Source organism: Lepisosteus platostomus, chromosome 1, assembly GCF_059453375.1.
Source record: "Lepisosteus platostomus isolate fLepPlt1 chromosome 1, fLepPlt1.hap1, whole genome shotgun sequence".
In the NCBI taxonomy this organism is placed as follows: Eukaryota; Metazoa; Chordata; class Actinopteri; order Semionotiformes; family Lepisosteidae; genus Lepisosteus; species Lepisosteus platostomus.
The window spans coordinates 41,630,858-41,651,909 of record NC_142611.1 but is presented as its reverse complement, the minus strand read 5'-3'; the positions used below and the strand labels follow the sequence as shown (position 1 = coordinate 41,651,909).

Sequence of the window (21,052 nt, the reverse complement as noted above, 5' to 3'; positions counted from 1 at the left end):
AGGAACTTCCATATAGCTGAAATGGTAACAGGGGTCTTTCAGATTGTGTTCAGTAGTCCAGCACTTCTTGAATGAAGCCAATATCTGTCTGTGATTTGTGAGGGAGGTGGGGGTGTTGAAGGATAATGGATTTTCTGTGGCAACACTAATCCCTTTTTCAAAGCTTCTATTTGTTAGTTACTTACCTGAGTTTGGCATTTTGTTCATTTATGTAATTATTTATATTTATTGTTTGGCATTTTGTTCATTTATGTAATTATTTATATTTATTGTTTTATGTATGACATATATACATTTTAAAATAAGAAAAAAAGCCTTGTGCAGCTGTTGATACTGTATATTGGTAGAAGCTGGTATTCTCAGTCAGAGGGCATCCCATTTTCCAGGCGAAGCCTAGTGTGAGTGAAGAAGACGCTGAGCTGCGAAAGGAGCTGGGACACATGGCAGCAGAGCTGAAGACTTCTCAGGAAGAGCTCAAAAAGGCAAAAACCGAGGTGTGCTGATTTCACTCTGAAGGGGAATTGTTAAAGCTCCATTTCTTTACTTCTTCTTCTCCCAGAGAACCTGTTTTTTCCCCCTTATTTGTTTTTTCCCCCTAGGGGTGCATTGGATAGACACGTTGAAGTTGACTAAAATCTAAATCTTTTTCACTGTCTCTGTCTGTCACTGTCCCAATTGTTTTAGGCACAGAAATGGTACAGAGACTTGGGTCTGGCGGAGTCTAAACGAGAGGAAGCAGTGAAAAAACTCTCCCAGGCTGTGAATGAAGTCAAAAGAATGAGAGAGTCTGTGAAAGAGGATGACATTTTGAAAAAAGAGAATGCAAAACTAAGGAAAGAGGTAATTAACTGTTGTGGTGTATTTTAGATAATATGCAATGTCAGTGGGATATAAAAATATGTCTGAAGGCCAATAGCTCCCTCTATTGAGTAGCACTTTAATAGCAGTATCGACAATAAGCATGCTCTATGTTAAGTACTGTACTATTTTAAAAAAATGAAAGAAGGTATAGGTAAGCAATCAGAATTGCAGTAGTCGTTTGTTATGATTTAAAATTGTTTCATTCTTTTTAAAATAAAAGGCCTTTGAGTGACGCCCATTCATCCATCTTCTAATCTCTTCTTCAAATTCAGGGTCACGGGGTGAGCCGGTGCCTATCCTGGCAAGCAACAGGTGCAAGGCAGGGTACACCCTGGACGGCACCCAGTCCATCACAGGGCAGACACACAGACACAAACACACATTCACTCACAACTACTGTAGTTCCAGTTTTCCCGGAATTAACCCAGGAGCATGTCTTGGGACTGTGGGAGGAAACCAGAGCACCTCAGTTCAAGGAACTATGCAGTGCCAGATCCACCAGGCATGGTTGACGGCCCTGTCTGGCCCATGTACATGAAACATAAAAAACTGTTGGAGAAAACCATACAAACTCCACACAGATAGCACGCTAGGGCTGGATTGAACTCAGGGACCCAGCAATGCTAGCCACTGTGCCTGATATTTCATTTTCTATACAGTGTCATTTGAATAGAAACACAAACCAGAGAACACAAGTGAAAACTGCAGGGAAATACTGTACATTTAAAACTGAGAATAGGAGATTACGTCTTTAAACAAAGAGTTATGGTAGTATGGAACAGGTTGTCCAGCAATGTTACTGTACGTGTTACTGAAACCCTAGTTTCTTTCTAGAAAAGAGTCTTGCATTAGTTAGCTGCATTTATTACTAAAAAGCCCACATGATTTGTAACCCTTCTTAACTTGTTCATACCTCTTCTTAAATTTGTCTCCATCTGTGATTCATGTTAACAGGGATGTAAAAACAAAGAAAGTTATTATTCCCTGTGTAATATTTCAGAATTTCAAGGCATTGGAAAATAGTAAATAATCATTGCATTGTGAAAACACTTAATGTACTGCAAACTGTTAATGACTCAATAACAAAATATTTTTTTTTTCCAGATAAGTGAAATGAAAAAAAGAATGTCAGAAAGAGAGTCTGTACCAGTGGGTATTTTGGAATTGAAATCCCAGCTGGAAGACCCCACCGACTTGGAAGTCCATCGTCATGAGCTCCAAACACCGCTACTACACCTACAGAGTCAGCTTGATATGAAGGTATTGATCATCATTCAACAGGCCCTTTCTGTCAAATCTCTGTGGGAATCTAACTCTGTTATTTAAAACTGTTAAATCAGCTTGTGTTTTTATAGCACAATATTTTTGGGAAAACAAGGTTTATTATGAATTTTTATTATGTAACAAAATAGAGTAAATAATATTTAGCTTAAATTCCCCAAACTAAAAAACATATTTTTTTCAATTTTGTTTGGTATCAGTTTGGCTTTTAGTCTATTATTTGTAATTTGTTAATCCAGTCTTACAGTTATGCAAATGTTGTTATTCAAATTCACAGTATCCTTATTTTCTCTTTAAAATAGTCTGCCCCTGAAAATGAACTTAAAGCGGAGAACTCTGCCCTAAAGAAAGAGGTCAGTAAATTAGAAGACTGGGGTGAGACAGTAAAAATGCTAAAGTCTCGATACGAGGACATCAGAAACCAGGTATTTCAAACCGTAAGATTTATTTTGGGATCATATTACTAAACAAATTTATATTTTCTTTTAGTTTGTGTATTTGCATCTCACCAATACTATTTAAGATACCCTAAAAACAGTATTTTATACAGAAAATCTATGTGCGTTTTGCCTTATCTATGAATGGCAGTTCAACAGCCTTATGTTGATAAATATACAATTCCTGCAGTATATAAAAGTGGATAAGTGTTAACAATTTCTGTTGTGACTTATAAAAGTAGTACATTGGTTTGTTTTTAGCAAATCAGTAAAAACAGATGTTAATAAAAAATAAACCTAATATAAACATGCTGTAAGAGTAACAGGAGAGTCATAGATTGTAGCAAGGGGAATTATGCCCAGCAGTTGAAAGAGCTGAGCACATACAGTACAGTATACAAATTAGTTCACACAAATTCCCCAAGTGATATTTTTAAAGCCTTTTAGATTCAGAAAAAAATACTTTTTTAATACAAAATATTGAAGTATTTTATTGTTTTTATCACAGAAAAAAATGTTTTTTTTTTATCAATCTAAGCCCTGATTGGGAATGTTTAAAGTTTTTTACTATTTATTTTATTTTATTTTTATTATAAGTAGAGCAAGAGTATTGTTTTTTGTTACAGTATTTTAACATATTTAACAAGTTGTAGTACCTGCATAAAGCAGTACAGACCACAACATCCTCTATTTTTTATAGTTTGATGAACTTTTAAGAAAGAAGACGGAAGCTGAATTAGATGTGGCTCCTTTAAAGGTACAGTATGATCACTTTAATGAGTGAATTCAACCTATTTCTCCTCACGGGCATTTGTAGTTTAGATCAGCAGTCTCTTTCCAGCCAATGTAATGTGTCATCCATTCAATCCAGTGAGTTAATGTAACCTGTAATTTACTTTAATAAGCAGCTTGTCCCACTAACTGTTCCTTTGATAATAATAAAAGAAGTGTACAGTATATGTTTCTTCAAATTGCTCATGTTTCTTTGGCAGTTCAAACTATCAGCAAAACTGTCATCATCCACATCGTCTTCAGGATTTCTTAAAAATAGTTCTAACAAAACAATCTTTAAAAAAAATAGTTATCTGATGAGTCTGTATGTGGAAAATGAAAGGTTGGGTAAAGGTCACAGACATACAACTTCAGCATCTCTGCTGTGAATAGCTGACAGACACAAGAGTTCAGTGAAGAGACTAGATGTGACAGACCACAGCTCTCCAGGGGTTATTTCTCCTGCAGATTATAATAGTCAGTAGATGGATATATTAAATTACCATTGAATTGCTTGCTTAGTTGTACACTAATGCTTTTATGAAATAGTACAAGTTTAGAAAGGCTTGATTGTAGTGAGTTATACGTTCTTCTCTAGGTAACGCAAGAAGTGCTTTCAAGTATTAAATAAGCCAATGATTTTGTGCATGGATTATTCATTATACTGTTACACCAGTTTTGCACGTTCACCATGTAAAATCATCAAGGTTGGATAGTGTACCTAGCTGACCCTTTCAGACATTAATCATAAAACAGTGACTTGCCAATAACTCAACTTTTCCAATTCATGTTCTGCAAAAAAATGCTTAAATGATGAGATGAAAGGTGTGCTAATTACCAAAATAATCAACATTTCTCTTTTTTTTTCCTGAACAGAAAAGACAGTTTTAACATGTTTTCCATTTTGTACTGCCTTTCCTTTCCCCCCTCCGTTTTGCCTTTCACGTTTTGAGCAAAAATAGAGATATTTTGGGGTTGTTGCTCTTGCTGACACACTCAATTGGCCACTGCTGTGTAGCAGTCGGGTGGATTCTTTGAATCACTGCCATGCTCAAGTTTGGGTTTCTCCTTTAATAGGCCAGACTTGCCTGTGTGGTCCAGAAATGTCAGGAGCGCAATAGCTTGATAATTCAGCTGGTGAGGGCACTGCGCAGGCACGGCTTCATTGACTTCAATGTGATCGAGGAAGCTGAAGACCTGGTGAATGACACTGCCCTGATGGAGTATTCAGGCACCTACCGTCTTTCACACAGCAGTCAGGTAATGACAGAAGCAGTGACCACTCTTTACCCAGACTAGGGAGATAAGTTAAGTTATATTACAGCAGTCATTAGCTTTTCATATAATGAGCTTACTTACAGTACATCTTCCATTTAGAAACCATTTGTTTTCAATACCAACCACATACATTACAAATTGAGGGCTGATTTAAAATTTAGTAATCTATATATATTTCCTTACTTAAAATGAATGAATTATGTTGTATTTTGATATACACTAACAGATTTATGGGCTGTTGTCTGTGTGTACTGTAATAAAGCACTGCTGTAGAAAGATACTACAGATAACGCCCTTGAATTGGGGTCAGTTACTGTACAATGCTAGGTAACTTGCTCCTTTTTTTATGTTGCTGCCAAATTTCTTTGAAACCTCTTAACCAGCAGAAGTGTTTCCAAGCTCTAGGACATTGTTTTCTTTACATGTGAGTTTCAGTATGATCTGCAAACTGAATCATTGCTTTACTTTTACCGCCTTGTAGCCCAACCTTGTCAGATCTCGAAAGTTAGCCAAGGTTCGGCCTGGTCAGTAATGAGAAAACCAGATTACTTCTGCAAGTGATTCTGGTAGATCCATTAGGTAGTGCTCTTCCCTCTGGAGCGCAATTTCCAAACCAAATCAGTATAGTGGGGCCACTGGCACATGAAGGGTGGGTGTTGCACTTGATGGATAAAGTGGTTCCCCTCCTATATGTGAAATGCAGTAAAAATAATAATAATAATTTTGTTACTGTCTCCTGTCTACTGATAGCAGTGCAGTGATACTGTTTTGATGTACCTTTGTAGACTTCATTCTAAAATGTTACAGTGCCAAACAGAAACAATATTTCTGAGCCAAGCTGAAGGACAACTACAGTGTATTTAAGAAGTTAATCAGCCTTTTAGACCAATTTGGAGATACAATTTAGCTCTCCTTTTTTGTCATTGAAGAAGAAAAGAAAGGCATGCTTTTGTATTTTCTAGTTGTGAACCTCCAATTTAGGATTCACAATTACTGTTGTTCTACCCTCCCAGTTTGCACTAGCCAGTTTTTCAATCAGCCTGTAGCTTCAAAGTCACCCCCGGGGGGGGGGGGGGGGGTTGAGAGAGTAAAGACTCCCCCAATCTGTCCTTGTCCAAGCTACTTGCCTTTTAAAATGTCAGAGACATTACAGCTCAATACAGCTCAGTGTTGATTGGAGGAGAGGCGCACTCATGGCTGACAACACAAGTGCCTGCAAGCGTGTGGAAGGCTGCAGGGGTCACTGTCACTGAGAGCTGATCGAGCCCTGGTTGCAAAATTCCTGCCCCACCAGGGAATCCTGCTCACAGCTGGCTAGTGACACGACCCAAGCTCACATGTGCCACCTGTGTTAGAGCATCCTTACCAGCTGAGCGTCTTTTACTGCTGTCTTTAACACTGAAAGGAGACAGTAGAAGAATTTTGCTTTGATTTTGTTTGGTGGAATATAAAAAATCAAGTGCAGCATTTACAGTTACTGATACATTGTTTGATGAATATAAGATTTCAATCTTTTTTTGTAGCACACCTTTGAAAATTGGTGTAAAACCTACGTTTTATTTGATCTCCATTTGTTTCAGGGTTTTTATAAGGATATATGGGGACAGGAGATGCAAACAGATGAAGAAGGCAAGTATGCAACACACATATTTTGTATAGGATAAAAACTTGTTCTTTCATTATATTTTTCAAAGTCCCAGATACTGAAATAGCATCCATGAAGACTGGTAGAAAGTCAAAATCCTGTGTGTTTTGTAGACATGAAAAAGAAATGCTGCCTTTGGGGTGAAGTACAGCCTGCTATGTTCAGGGACCGTGGACAAGTGACGTTCATCTTCTTCTGAGCCCAGAGCAAAGTAGTGTTGGTAATGAGGGGCTGCAACACCTCTTTGTGTTCTAGGGCCCCTGCAGAGCTCCTTGTCCAGCGGCAGAGGGAGCCTCCCAGATCTCGATGGGTCTCTCAGCTTCCGCTCCTGTGTAGCCACAGCTGATTACTCTCCATCCCCTGAAATGCCAAGCACAGTGCTGCCCACTGTAAGTCTTGTTCTAGAATCGAGCACAGGTCTAGGGCACTTTTAACATTTCCCCTCGAGGAATGACGGCTTTCAATTTGTTTTCATTTTTCGCTCATTTTAATGGAACGGGCTTTGAACAGTTTTTGAACAAACCACTTTTTTTTTTTTGCTTTTGCTTTGTTCTAGATCCAACATGCTGATTCACAGTGTTGATTATTTTCTCCTGTGTACGTTATAACACTCTGTATAATGCATTTAAAGACATTTAGGATTGCCAATTATTTTAAACATAGTGGACATTTGTTAATTGTGATTCTCTTGATTAGCTGCTGCTGTCCCTAATTAATCTGAGAAAACTACTGCATATACATCCGCTACAGTATGTCATGCCTTCACTCCAGCCTTTTCTATTTTTGCTGTGAAAAGAAACAGAGAAACTACAGTAGGTGTAAATATTCACCGTTTTCTCTGATACTATTCACTCCCTCAAGATGTGAAATAGAGTTATATGCTGGGCTACAGTATGCATGTGCTGTACATAGTACATTACTTTAAAGCATTTTATGCAAGTCCTTCTACAGTATATGTCAATTAATGCATTGATTTAACTTCTTCTGCAGTTAGAAGAACTAAACCTCATGTATCTGAAAACGAGCTTCCAATTCAGACCTGCAGGGGAGCCGGAGCCTATCCTGGCAAGCAATAGGCACAAGGCAGGGTACACCCTGAACAGCATACCAGTCTGTCGCTGGGCAGACACAGATACCAACACAGACATACAGTACACACACTCACACCAGGGCCAATTTTCCCAGAAGCCAATTAACTTACTGTACCAATACAGTATGTTTTTAGAGTGTTATTCCACATACTGTACAAATACAAAGGGCACATACAAATGCCATAAAAAATACAAAAATGTTACAGTATACAATACTGTATAGTAAGTAAAAAACTTTACTTATTAATGCACTTATTTCTTTCAGTTTCAGTGATGCTATTATGAGATAATAACACATGCCACAGATAGGATTGAGAGAACAGAAACAATGTGTTGGTTCTACAGCATGGTTTCTAACAGCAAATGAAATGGGGTATCATGCAGCAGATAGGATGTGTATCTTTTGCCAGACAGTACATTATCTAAATTGACTTGTTAAATAATACAATGCAAATTCATTAGGAAGCAGCTTGACTTCCCAGGTGTGTTTTTTAAAAGATACAGTATGTCAATCCTAATGCAAAGCTGTACTGAGGGTCATTTTTTTTTACTTTTTACTTATACTTTTCCCATTGTTAGAGTAGGGAGGTTATTCAGTTCTCATTGAGACAAATTCATTTTGCAGTTGGTGGTACTTTTCTTAAATTCTAAAATAAATGATAGGCATTTCTCCAGCAGTAAGGCTAAGGGGATCATTTTAAGAAAAGGCCTTTGTAATGATTAATATATGATCAGTTATCTTTCATAAATGTCGCATTGTAACTGACATATCTGATTTTATGCAGTGAGATGTTTACTGAAAGAACTACAGCATTTTAAAATAATGAGTTATCATTACTTCAGGTTAATTTAATCTGCTTCAGAAATAAAATATGTATTTTATTTAGTCAAATAGCTCATAAATTCTCATACAATCTTTGCATACCACTATAAATTATTAATTCCTAGCTTAGAAATCACCATTTATAGCATACTGTGAAAAAAAAAAACTGTTTCCATTGTTTCAGTTGCCTCTGTCTGCTGGGGAAGTAGTTCAAGTCACTGGAGTTCCAGACAACCATGGGCTGTACCATGCAGAAGTAAAGGGAGAGGCGGGGCTTGTTCCTGCATGTCTTCTAAAAGAAACTGAGGACCTGCGCCAAGACCTGCACCCCTCTGATAAACAATGTACTGGTCCAGTCCCAGGGTTAACCAGTCCTGAGAGGATCATTCAGCTATATCAGCAAATGCAGCAAGCACACTGCAGCAATTACCAGGTTAACACTTATACTACTCAGACTCTTCAATCATTAAAATGAATTTATTATTCCAGTGGTCTTTACAGGATAACTAGGTTTTATGAAATGATTTCCGGTTTAATCTTAATTCACAACTGTCTTTCACACTTGTTTTGCATGTATTCAGAAATGTCAAGTTGATAATGGGAAATTCCTGAATAGTAGTTTATAGAATGCCTAAGATCTAGATTTCTTTCAAGGGTGAGGAAAATGTAATGAAAATAAAAAATACAGCATTATATTGCGTGCAGTCTTCTGTAATCGACTGTAAATTATGTAGGTAAAAAAATGAACTAGATAACTAGATTTTATTTCCTGTTTAATCTTCATTTACAACAGTCTTTCACACTTGTTCTGCATATATTAAGAAATTTCAAGTTTATAATGGGAACTTCCTGAATAGTAGTTTATAGAATGACTACCAATTGAGATTTCTTTCAAGGCTGAGGAAAATGTCATGAAAATAAAAAAAATAGAGATTTTGATATTGCATGTAGTCTTCTGTGATCTACTGTAAATGCCATAGTTAAAAACATTACCTTAGTTTGAAATAAAATCTCCTAGAAATCTGCTTTTAAAACCCAAAGTGCACAAATGCACTTATTTCAAAATCGGGAAATGTACCAAGTATTCTTTATAAAAGTGACTGCGAATTGGTTTATCCATGTCCAAGATAACTGACCTACAGTATCTGGAGTTTAGCAGCACTGTGCTGTTTTTGTATCCGGAAGTAATTATTTATCAAACTGGCCCAAGGCTTCAGGGAAGCTTTCTCATGTAAGTCAAAGAACTCAAATAGACCCATTGCTCTGTTTTGAAGCCCTGGTGGGATGCAGGTGAAGGAAGAGGTCCAATGGTTAAGTTAATGTCTCATGAAGGTCATCTGATCACAAATCAGAACATGGCCCCGCAGGGATAAATCTCACTGGCATACTACATGATCATTTGGGTCCTTTGTACGAGGACATATTGTCATACCCAATGGGACATCCCAGGGCTTTGCATTTCTGCTAATTAAAATGCTCCCTGGTTTATCCCAGACTCCTTCTGTGATCCCATTTTAGGTGGTTTCATCGGTCACGTCTGATTCCAACCCCGAGACAGACCGCAGTTTGCTTTCAACTCCCTGTCTGGTCCAGGGTGGACGTCCCAGACTATTCAAATCACAGCCGGAAAATGAGGCAGAGGTTGCTGGGAGGCCCAGTAATGTCCAGGGAAAAGATGCCGGGGAGCAGATGAAGAGAGGTACCAGCCAAGCAAGGCGAGACGCAGGAGTCATACTGAATAACACATGGCTCTCCAGGGATGATGCAAATTGTCGTGCCTCAGCAGCTGCAGCAAGGAGCCATTTGTCAGAGCTGTCACTACTGAACAGCCAGGAGCAAAATGTCAAGGGGATCATCTCCAATAGCCTATTTCCAGAACAGAGATCAATAAGAGCCAAGCTAGGTAAAGGCATCCTTATGTTTGATCTATCTTTGAATTCAGCAGGGGATCTTTTAAAATCCCTCTTAGGACTAAAATATTTGCATTTTATATGTTATTGTTATTGACTTATTTGTCAATGGTACTGAATGTGATTAAAGCAGATGATAAGGGCATTTAAAGGATTCAGTTATTAAATTACTACAAAGAAAGTTAAGATTGAAATTCTTAAAATTCAAAATTTAAAAGACACTAACTTGTATGCTGGTTATACTACTTATTTTATTTTTCAGTTTATTTCAAACTAAGATATTGTATGAATTTGAATACTAGATAAATATATTGTATCAAGACTGTGTGGCATGGTTGTTGTGTAATAAGGTTTTATTTGACTTTATCTTAAGTACAGCCACACATGACAGGTGCACAGATGAACAGATACTGTATGCAGCATTTAAGTTCAATAGACTGTATCATGTGTGATTTCCTTAATTTTTTGGATTCTGGTAGGAAAAGGTTCCTACACTGTGTCTCGATGCCCTTGGTGCTCTGCACTACCCTGGAGCATTGTGTCCTCAGTCTGGTTTAGGCTGATTTGCCTAGACATCACTTGAGTGATATAAGAGGGACTTCAGCAATTTCCAGAGACATCCATATTTTCAGTGCACCTTGTCAGATTCTATCAGAAGATAATACATGAAACAGCAATTTCAAAGCATACCACAGGCTTCATTGAAGAGTAACGATCTTTCTTGTTCCAAATACATTTAATAAAAAAAGAAAAACATTTAAGTTAATCCAAAAAGATATTATATTAGCTCATTTTTTAGTTAATTAAGGGACTGCTATACACAGCTAAACAATGCAGTTGAAAATGAGATAATTTCAGTGTCTTTTCTGAACGATCGATGCAAACCAGGAATTAGAACTTTGAATTGCCTCTGTGTGGGCATCATATAAACTACTGATTATTAAATCAAGAATGATTGCACTGGGAAAGCTAGACTTAATAATGGTTGTGGCAACACGTTCCCAATCGGTTTAATCTGGTCTGAAGAACCTAATGTTCTTATTTTTTTAAATCAATAGCTTCCCATGTGTGTTGTGGTTGTAACTATAAAATAGCGAAATATAATCGATCCAAGTATTATTTGCAGCAGCAATAAAAAGGTGCAAACAAAAGGTACAATTGGAGTTAACTGGTTTTAAAGTAATTACTATAATAGGAGGAAAATAAGTATAACAATTCATAATTGCCTAGAATATTACATGTGCTTAAATGAACCATTGTTTATGGTATATTAAAAAGTGAGAGCAAAAAAACATGAATGCCTTGCAGCAAAGCTCTGCACAGTTAAAGAAATGTCAGGAATTTAATCCGTGTGAAATAAATACTGTACTGTTGTTAGGAAACATTTGCATCACAAATGATTCAGATTATTATGATTGAACTATGTCAGCAATACCACATGAGGAGCACATCAGTATACATTTTTTTAATGCAAAGACTAATTTTCAGAGACAGTCACTGCTAGTTACAAAATGATTAGTGTCAGTATTAATTTTTGAGATATTCCTAATTCTTAATTCTTTAGGAAGAAACACCAGTTTTCCGATTCAAAGTGGTATTGTTTGTATGCTCTAACAAATGATTATAAGTTATTATATAAGTAATTATATAATTATAATTATAAGTAATGATTATACAATTATATGTACGTATATGGTAACTTTCCCCTCCTACCCATTGTTGGACAGGGCTGCTGCAACCTCATCTTTAACCCTGTCTTCCCTGCTTCTGCTTCCTCAGCATCACCCTAAATGAGGAGGATCTCTATACAGGGTGATGTAGAGGAATAGATAAGATCAATCTAATCTAATTTATAAAAAATGGTGATTTGACAACATAGGCAACGTGTTATTGGTTGTAAGTGGAAACCAAGAAAGTGATTTCATATTGATCACTGCCACTGTCAGTGATTAATGAGCTTGCAGATCATTTTGGTTTTGATGAAAACCCTGCATGCTTGCTAACAGCCCTGCAGGAATGGCGAAGGGGGTAGTGAGGTCAGAAGTAGGCTAGGAAGGAATTTAAGAAAAAAACCTGAGATCTACAGTACCTTGTATCTTTGATTCAAAATGGGGAAATATTTGGTTAGCATTATATAGATGAAGCCTTTTTTAATGTTACCTTAAGAGCAAAGTTTTTCCTGCTTATACTTCCTTCATTTTTGTATGTAATTTTTATTCAGTTCTCTTTCTGTGTTTGTGTTTTTTAAAGCATTTGTTTAGGTATCTGATATCTTTTATGTCTCACCACAGAACAGGTTAAACTGTGAAATCAAAGTTGACATTTTTCAGAATTTTCCAGATGCAAATGACAAAGTCAGAGATGGGCAACCCTGGTTCTCTAGTGCAGTGATCCTTCCTGTTTTAGAGGCACCTTTCATTTAGCACTTGGAAAGCACAACTGACGGATTAGTTCATTCAATGCACCCTTTAGGTTGGGATCTATTTGAGATCCTATTTTTTCTAAATATAGTGCTGATATATCATTATATATTGTATTGTAACTATTTCTGAACTACAAAGAAAGGAAGGAGGTAATGGTGTAAAAGGAAGTATAAGCAGGAAAAACATTGCTCTTAAGGTAACATTAAAAAATGCAGTATGTAGTTATGAAGGTGCAGTTATCAACACTAGCTTGAAAAGAAGAGCATCTGCTGTTTCTACTGTATCTGTATTAATGAAATTCATCAGTCTTGTGAAGCTGATAGAGACCTGTGTTAAAGATACATAGCTGAAACTGCAGTCAAAGGTGTTTCCAACTACTAATGTACTGTATTAGGAGCCTGAAAACCAATGGAGTCAAAAAATGTGAATGTAGAGAATACTGTATATAGTTTTTTTTTCTTTGTACAAGATGTTTATATTAAGTTTCTAGTCACATACAGTATAACAATATTCGGTTTGATCACTACAGTTTTTATTTGAAAAAAATATATAAGCAATATTTGCTGTCAAATGTGATTGCTGGAGGGTGAAAACATTTAGAAAGCACTGTAGCTTAAACTGTTTTCAATTACCACAGCTTGTCCATCTTGTTGTGTTTCAGAAAGCATTTCTGCAAGAGGTGCTAATGAAATTCCTCATCAGTTTACATAATGAGTGTGAGCTTTATTTCTATGGTGAACCAGTGTGGCCATTGGCACAGCTAAAAGTTTTTCACTTTCTCCATTTAATTATAATATCACCCATGACTTAAAACATTCTAAAAACACAAAATAAAATTGTCATTTGAAGGATTTCTATGTGGGATAACAGCAAGACACTAAAATACTAGAATAGATATTGTACATTATCTGAATGAAATGAAGTGATAATGTTGACTGCACCACTATATGCTCCTTAATATTTCAGGAGGTATAGATAGAATGCCCTAATCCTTTTATTTTAAATTCCCAATTCTTTGACTTTATTAGGATATTTATTTTATTTGTTTCCCCCAGAACCCCCTTCACCAGTTGGCTCGCTTCAGATTGTGAAGACTGTGGGTCAAAGCAGTCTCATGATTGGCTGGGACAGACCCCCACTGGATGAGCTGGGCTGTAGCAATGGCACGTTTGTTTATGGTTACCGGGTATGATTTATTTACTTGTTGCCTTAGATTTTGGTTGCCAAGAATAGCAATATCGACCTACATAATCTTGGCCTGCTATGTTTAATGTTATACATTCCATAGAAAATAATTGCAAAGTGTTCTTGATAGAATGTTCTGGGTGACTTCAATTTCGATGGGTTGGGAAGTGTCTCAAATGCTTTTTCCAGGGGAAGGGGGTGGGTGGGGTCCTCTGTTGATTTGAGCAAGAGGATCAACACCAGGATCAAGGGTTCAATGGCCTTTCGTTCCCATGGCAATGAATCACTGCCCTATCCCATTTCCATGGCGTATCCATGGAAACCAAAATATTTTATTATATATATCTACTGTGCTCTGCCCTCTTTATTTCCCTCCTGAATTACCATAGGGAACACTTTGTGCCAATAACTGGCTCATCCACCTGTGAGTGTAGCTGCTGCCTCTCTTTCTAAAAATACTGCTCATCACTCCTGATTAGGAAGTAGTGCCGGAAATACCAGCCGAAAGATACACCATCACCATAATCAATGTGTCTTTCCTCCAGTTATTCATTCATTTAAAATGAATCCTTAGATCATCATGTCCAAAAAGAATCCCCCCCCCCACACACACACACTTACTATTAATGTCTTTCTTCTACAGTTGATAGAGTGCAGCTATAAGATGATCTAGGGTTTGGCTCTGAAACCAGGACAGCAGTTTCTTCCTCACATAAAATCTACAGTATTTATACCCGTTGTCACTTGCTATTTCAACTAGTTACACCAGTGGTTTTGTTCTTCCTCTATTATTTATAATACTTTGATCTACTATACATTTGTGGAAGACAAAGCTTATAACATTTCTGTTTAGTCGAAGAATACAACAGTTCTCATGAGAAAGATGTCAGCACCCCCCCCTTTCCATTTTTACCCACCAAAATTAACACAGGATTATGGTTAGCTTTGGGTTCAGAAATGGATGGAGTGATGTTCATTTGAAAATGAAACTGCATCTCACAGTGACAGCTAAGGTAGGCCATTGTTCTTGTCCGGTGTCAAAGCGAGAAACAGTGATGGGACTTTGATAGCTCTGAATAATTAATTACACACTCACCGTATATTTCGACAGTTTGCTATAAAGAATGCCATTTTTAATTATAGATCTATGTTGATGGGGAATTCCACAAATCGGTGATGAGCGCAGCTTGTACTAAGGTAAGACATTTGCAGCAGTGTTGCTACATTGTCCATTTTTTCTGCCTTCCTGAAGTGCTTAAAATGCAAGAGTACTGTAGCTGGTCTAATCAGTTATGTGTTTGAACTTCCACGTAAAGGTTGGTAAAAAGAAGCTTGAGGTTAATTGCAGCTCTGATCTATATTAGAGCAGCGGCATTTAAAATAATATAAACACTTGACTCCTTTCTAAACTCTTACAATGTACAGCTTGCATAATCTCTAAGCTCCACTGTTGGTAGTTGATTGCTATTATTTAATGACAGAGCTTATACTGTATGTTTCCATCCAACTCCATTTTCATTTGAAGTATGGAATGTGCAAAGTCTAATGCAGACATACATACTGAAGGGCTGAATGATATGCTTTATAAAGGGAAAAGGAAAAGTATATTTTTAAATAAAAATGACATCTGACAGTGGTGATAAAATACGAATATGATACATTTGGTAAACAAAAAACATCACTATAGAGCTTTCATTATATAGGTTTGTTAGCTGTACATTATATAATCTTAATTTATTAGTGTTATATTTATCTTTTTACATTTAGTGAAATAAAAAACTCAATTGAAATGCTCTGATTACCACATTCCAGAATGGGAATACAATACAAGAGTCATCTTACAGTAGGTGCTGTGCTAAAATAGACCAGTCACACAAGGTCTGTAATAATGAAACCAGCACAATAGAAAGCATGACATAGAGGCACTGATGGACCAGTTGCACAGCTTCATTTGAATAAAATAAAACTAAACTCATTTTCTCTTTATATGGAAGGATCCCAGTTCTTGGTAAATACCTGTGCTGTTGGTATTTCTTAGATGCTAATGACTGTTGTCTGTAATTGTAAAGAACATTTTGACACTGTTCTCACACCGGACCTCCATTTATCAATGCTTCTTTCAGGCAGTGTTGGAAAATGTTGACCTGTCAGTGCCATTTCAAATCAGTGTCCAGACACTGGGGGCCAATGGGCTGTTTGCTGAGAAGGTCCATATTCTCTTCCAGAGCTCTGACTCGCCTGCTGGCGCAGAGCTCTCCTCTCGTGACCTCAGGACTTCTCACACACACAAGCCCAGCAGGACTCAGACGGTGAGTCTACCATGGGCTGCAGCCAGGGCTGGAAGTCTCAGGATAGAAACCTCTTTTGGTCTTTTGATTTCTTAAGTTTTTTTACATTTTTAAGTTGTGTATGTATGTTCAGGAAAATGCTGGCAGTAATAGTGTATTATTAGAATATGTCTGGGGCATCAATGCATTAAACCCTAAATCCTACTTTTTTCATTGTGCAATTGAAAGCTGTGATAAGAAGTCTCAGAACTAAATGTCTGTTTCTAAATAAGCCGTGATCAATTACCATTTGAAATATTAACACATCCCTAGCCTTCGATGGTTTTGTATAACACCCACGATGACGGTAAAATGGAATAAACTTAGAGTGAAGAAGTTTCCTTGGCTTAAAATGTTTATTATCTTGTCTTTTATGGTCATTTGCTTCATCAAGGTCAGCATAATCCCAGTATAGTAGCTTTTCAAATGTCTCATGGTATTTCATTAATGATGACCAAATTCAGGGGAAAGGGGGCTGTGAAAAATTATTGCCCCGTGGTATACTCATATCTATTTTTTTCTTTAAAGCGCCATCCAAAACATCCAAACGTCTTTTTCTTGTTTTTTTTCTCTCCTGGTTATGCTTCAACTTACTTTGACTGTATTATATTTTTATTAACATTGTATTAAAGCAGGTGAGGGCTAGGGTTAAGAGAGAAATATCTAAAAAGTAAATTTATACTAAAAGATGTAAGATTGCACTTTAAATTGAGCGAGTTGTTTTCAAATGGAAATATAAGGATGAATGTACAGTACGTGGCTCCCAATCATGAATAAAGCTATTGTTGCTTTGTGACATACAGTAAACTACATAAATGTGACACCCCCCAAAAAATAGAAAAAAAACTAAATGTTTTTCGTCTTAAATAGATCATAGTACCCTTGACCCTTAAAAGCAAAAATTCTTTTTGAAAACATGCTACGTACTGTATATATAGTGATTTCTTGAAGTATTGCGGTGTTTGAAACAGCACATTATTCACATGAACAATAGAATTAGGTCTAGACACTGAGTATATGAAGTCTCTGCTAAAGTGTTAAGTTGCAAATGCTTTAACAGGCCAACTCGATCAGTGTGTAATACACTGTACCCTTGTACCCTTACTAGTTGGCCTAATCGTTACCCATCAAAGTTAGTTTTTCACACTTTCAATCCTTCAACATTAATCTTAGATGTGCTGAACAATTTATCGAGGCAGCTGGGCCAATGATTCCTAGCTGCGTTGCCCTTATTCAATGATTGTACAAAAAAATCCACCATCTGTTTCTGCACAGTGGTACTGTATGCACCCATCAGGAACAATTTTTCCATGTATTAAAAACTACCCAGGCTCATGTGTGCCCCAATCATTAAAGACGTTTGTTTGGTAAGTGTCATTAGCTGACTGTGTCAATGATTCTATTTTGGGTTTTATGAGCTTCACTCCTCTAGAGTATCCTCTGCAATGGTGATATAAGATAAGATAAGATCACTTTATTTGCCATATACGATTTCTTGCATTAGGAATTTGTCTTTTCACATACCCCAGCTTGCTCTCCATGAGACACACAGACAGGGAGAGAGAAGCTTAGGGTCAGAGCACAGGGTCAGCCATTTATACAGCGTTCCTGGAACAGCTGGGGTTAAGGGCCTTGTTCAGGGGCCCAACAGAGTAGGATTCATCTGCCAGCTGCAGGATTTGAACTGGCAACCTTCCAGCCACAGGCGCAGATCCTTAGCCACAGTGCCATTTCTCCACCCGGTGGTATCTGTATTTGTGGTGGTATCGTGCTGCTGGGTACCACTGAGCCCAGAATAAGGAGAATTGTCACTCTTCTAATAAATGCTATGAGGTCTTGAGCAGTCAGACATGTTTGAGAGGAGGTAGCACCTCTTTTGTTGATATCTCCACTGATAAAAAGACAAGTAAAACAAATAGTGATATATTAAAAAACCCAAAACATCTGTTATTTAGTTTTTCCCTTTTGTATGGTTTGTGTGAAAAGGGACCTTTTCTGTTTCCTCATTCTTAGGTATAAAAACGTTTTTTGTTGGAAAGCAGTGATGAGACAATCCAGCAGAGGCACAAAAAGGATATTTATTTTATTTAGGTTTTTATATGTCAAAATAAACATATGTCAAATAGTAAGGGTGAGAGAAGTGAACAACTAAGGGTCAGGGCATTTAAGACAGAGAATAGGAGTGTTGCAGGAGCCATGATGATATTTCACTGGGATTGTTCAATAAAGAGCTAAATATACTGTACTAAAGTACTAGGATTAATTAGCTATTAGAAACAATAATGAGATACTGTACAAGGGCTACACAGGCTCCTCTAAATTGAAACTTTTCTTATGTTTTATATTGTAACAACCCCAAGCTCCTTCACAGTGGACAACACTGGTACTGTACACAGTACTGTATGTGTAGTTTTGGGATTAATCCAAGGCTGGCTGTTTTGAGGAACTCATGTGAGGAAATGAACTGTGTATCTTTAAAAAGGTGTTAAATTGATCTATAATGTATTTTCTTTTAAAAATCAGATGTATTGTTGCTAATATACTGCTCAGTGCATTTGAAAGATGCAGCAGAAAGTACATTCTGAAATTGTAACAGCTTCAAACTTTATTCGCAGAACGTCAGTACACCCCATCAGTCGAAAACATTTTCTGGTGTGAAGCCTACTAAGGTAGGTACAAACTGTAATTCTTGTAAATTATTGTTTATCTAGTGGAATATAATGGATATATTCTGTGTAAATATCATATATTATATCTTTTTTTACACTTGGAATGTCATGCTTGGCCAGGTAAGGAGTTTCCCACTGTGAGACTGTCGCCCTCTCAGGCTTCAGCCTATCCTGTTCGCCCTCTCGGCATGCAGAGTTAATAAACCCAATATTCATATTAATTCGTGTGTTGTATGACCACGGGACTGTGGTTATACTTTTCACTGCCCCTTCTGACATTGTACTTTTTAATATAGCTTAATATTCACAATATTAACTTTCACAGACAACAGAGCAATGGAGAAAACAGACATTTCAAAATTAAGTTTCCAAAGCTCAGTATTGGTTCGTGAATGACGTTCTTGTAGACGGAAAGGAAGCACCACACAAGCTGCACCACAAACACGGTGAGGCACCGTGTTAGTGAAATACCCAAAAAGCACAAAAATAGTGAAACACAAACACACATCAGATAAAATGAAAACTGGAAAAACAATGTTTCCACAGAAGTGGGCTTATGCCTGTCAACCAAATGAACTTATTGAGCTTTGCAATGATTCCAGAAAGAGTTTGCACATGGGCATAACAGGGAGTGGGGTCCTACCAACACGCTGAACCTTAAGTTCCTTTTTTATAGAGACTTTTTTTATCTTTCAGCCACTGATATAATGACTAAGTTGTAATCACGGCAAGTCTTTTGGTGGTGATGGACTAAATATAGTTATAAAGCAAGCTACATTTTCCACCTGGCATCCTTTCTACCTTGTAGTCTGTCACCCGTTTTGAGATTCTAGAACTTTGGACTAGAATACCCTGCCACAACTGGACATCATAGCAAAGAGGTTCAGTATTTGTTTCAGGATTAAACTGAAATCTCAGTGAGAGCTCGTACTTAAAAGACTAACTCCAAACTGCGGAAACACCTTGTGTCCTGATTGTGGTTAGACCCCTTAATCATTTATGTGTTTGACTTTTAAAGGTGTTGGAACATTAAGTTCATGAGTCGCATTCACATTTCTGTCAGAGTTTTTGCTTATTTGAATGACCTGCACATTCCCTCTGTATATGAATTGCAGTTTATCGCCATCTACAACTACAGTCCCCTGAAAGACAGCCCCAATATTCACCCCAGCCGAGAGCTAGCTTTCAGGGAAGGGGACACTGTGTGGGTATTTGGAAAACCAAGGAGGGACGGCTTCTGTGAGGCAGAGGTACAGTATGAACACTTGGGGGACGTCTTTTCTGCTTTACATGTGTTCACTAGGATAGGCTTGCATAGTACGTTTAAAGCATATTGATTTTTTTAATGCATGAGGATTTCTTAGCTTGGATTTTTTAGTTCGTCCAGAATATAGAACTTGTCCACTCTGTCCTGCTGAAACTATTTAATGTTAATTTACATTCTATTGAAATGCTATAAATGTAAGTAAATTAAAATATACGTATTGAGTTCAAAGCTCAGAGCAAACAGACAGAAACCTGTAGATAGAGATACTGTATGTCATATTCTTGATGCTAGACCCTGTATTGTTTAGCAATGAGCAACTTCTCCTTGTGAATATGATTTCCCTTATAAGGTGCATAAAGTTTATTTTGTGAAACTCGCTATATTTTAAACCTATGGTTGCCTTTTATATTTAATGAGTTTAAAGAAAACAATTTGCAGGACAGGGCATGATTTCCCCATCCTCTTATGAAGCAGCATTTTGCCAATTTTTCAATTGGGATCTCACAAGTTAGACAGACAACATGATTTTGTATTGCTGAAAAAGCAAGAGCAGTGGTTGGTCAGGTTTAATCTTAGGAGTCTTAAAGAAGTGTAGGTGTTCCAATATGGCCTCCCTTCATTTGGTTCTTACGGAGGTGCTTGAGCTGTCTAAGATCAACACAAAATAATTATTTTCTGTACAGTTCTTTATTTCCACTTATTTATATAATACCTATCTGCTCAACATTGGTGATCTTTTCCGTGTTTTGCCTTTGATTTTGTGATCTTCCAGCCCTTGAAAAACAGAGTAGGATTATTTGTTGTGTATCCTACAGTATGTGAATGTGATCAGTGAGCAAGAATAGTGAATGCCAAAAGCTTTGTGAAAGCTGACCCTTAAAGTAGTTGTGAAATCATTCGATAAGAAACAAAACAATACTATGAGATGGGACTTAATTAGAAGAAAGAAAGATATCACTATATCACAGTAGTCCCCTTAAGGAGTTTCACCCAGGTGATGCTATGGTATTTGACTTTAAATGAAACTAGTAGAAATCACACTGTTGATGATTTTGTCTAACTGGGTTTTACACCAAATGTGATT

General features: G+C 37.1%; 1 protein-coding gene across 5 annotated transcripts in view; it reads left to right on the top strand.

Annotated features, from left to right (window-relative positions):
* LOC148677956 (uncharacterized) overlaps window positions 1–21,052 on the top strand; it is a 46,637-nt gene that overhangs the window by 18,692 nt on the left and 6,893 nt on the right. The window contains exons 10-25 of one of the 5 annotated variants that reach the window (XM_088628870.1): window positions 348–494; window positions 685–840; window positions 1,966–2,121; window positions 2,445–2,567; window positions 3,280–3,336; window positions 4,428–4,610; window positions 6,209–6,257; window positions 6,529–6,662; window positions 8,372–8,620; window positions 9,706–9,886; window positions 9,974–10,090; window positions 13,576–13,706; window positions 14,849–14,902; window positions 15,829–16,014; window positions 18,648–18,701; window positions 19,817–19,951. In XM_088628870.1, coding sequence (XP_088484996.1) covers window positions 348–494; window positions 685–840; window positions 1,966–2,121; window positions 2,445–2,567; window positions 3,280–3,336; window positions 4,428–4,610; window positions 6,209–6,257; window positions 6,529–6,662; window positions 8,372–8,620; window positions 9,706–9,886; window positions 9,974–10,090; window positions 13,576–13,706; window positions 14,849–14,902; window positions 15,829–16,014; window positions 18,648–18,701; window positions 19,817–19,951 — 2,112 coding nt within the window. Of the gene's footprint in view, window positions 1–347; window positions 495–684; window positions 841–1,965; window positions 2,122–2,444; window positions 2,568–3,279; window positions 3,337–4,427; window positions 4,611–6,208; window positions 6,258–6,528; window positions 6,663–8,371; window positions 8,621–9,705; window positions 10,091–13,575; window positions 13,707–14,848; window positions 14,903–15,828; window positions 16,015–18,647; window positions 18,702–19,816; window positions 19,952–21,052 lie in introns of all 5 variants that reach the window. The other 4 variants (XM_088628864.1, XM_088628855.1, XM_088628879.1 and 1 more) reach the window with 4 other exon arrangements.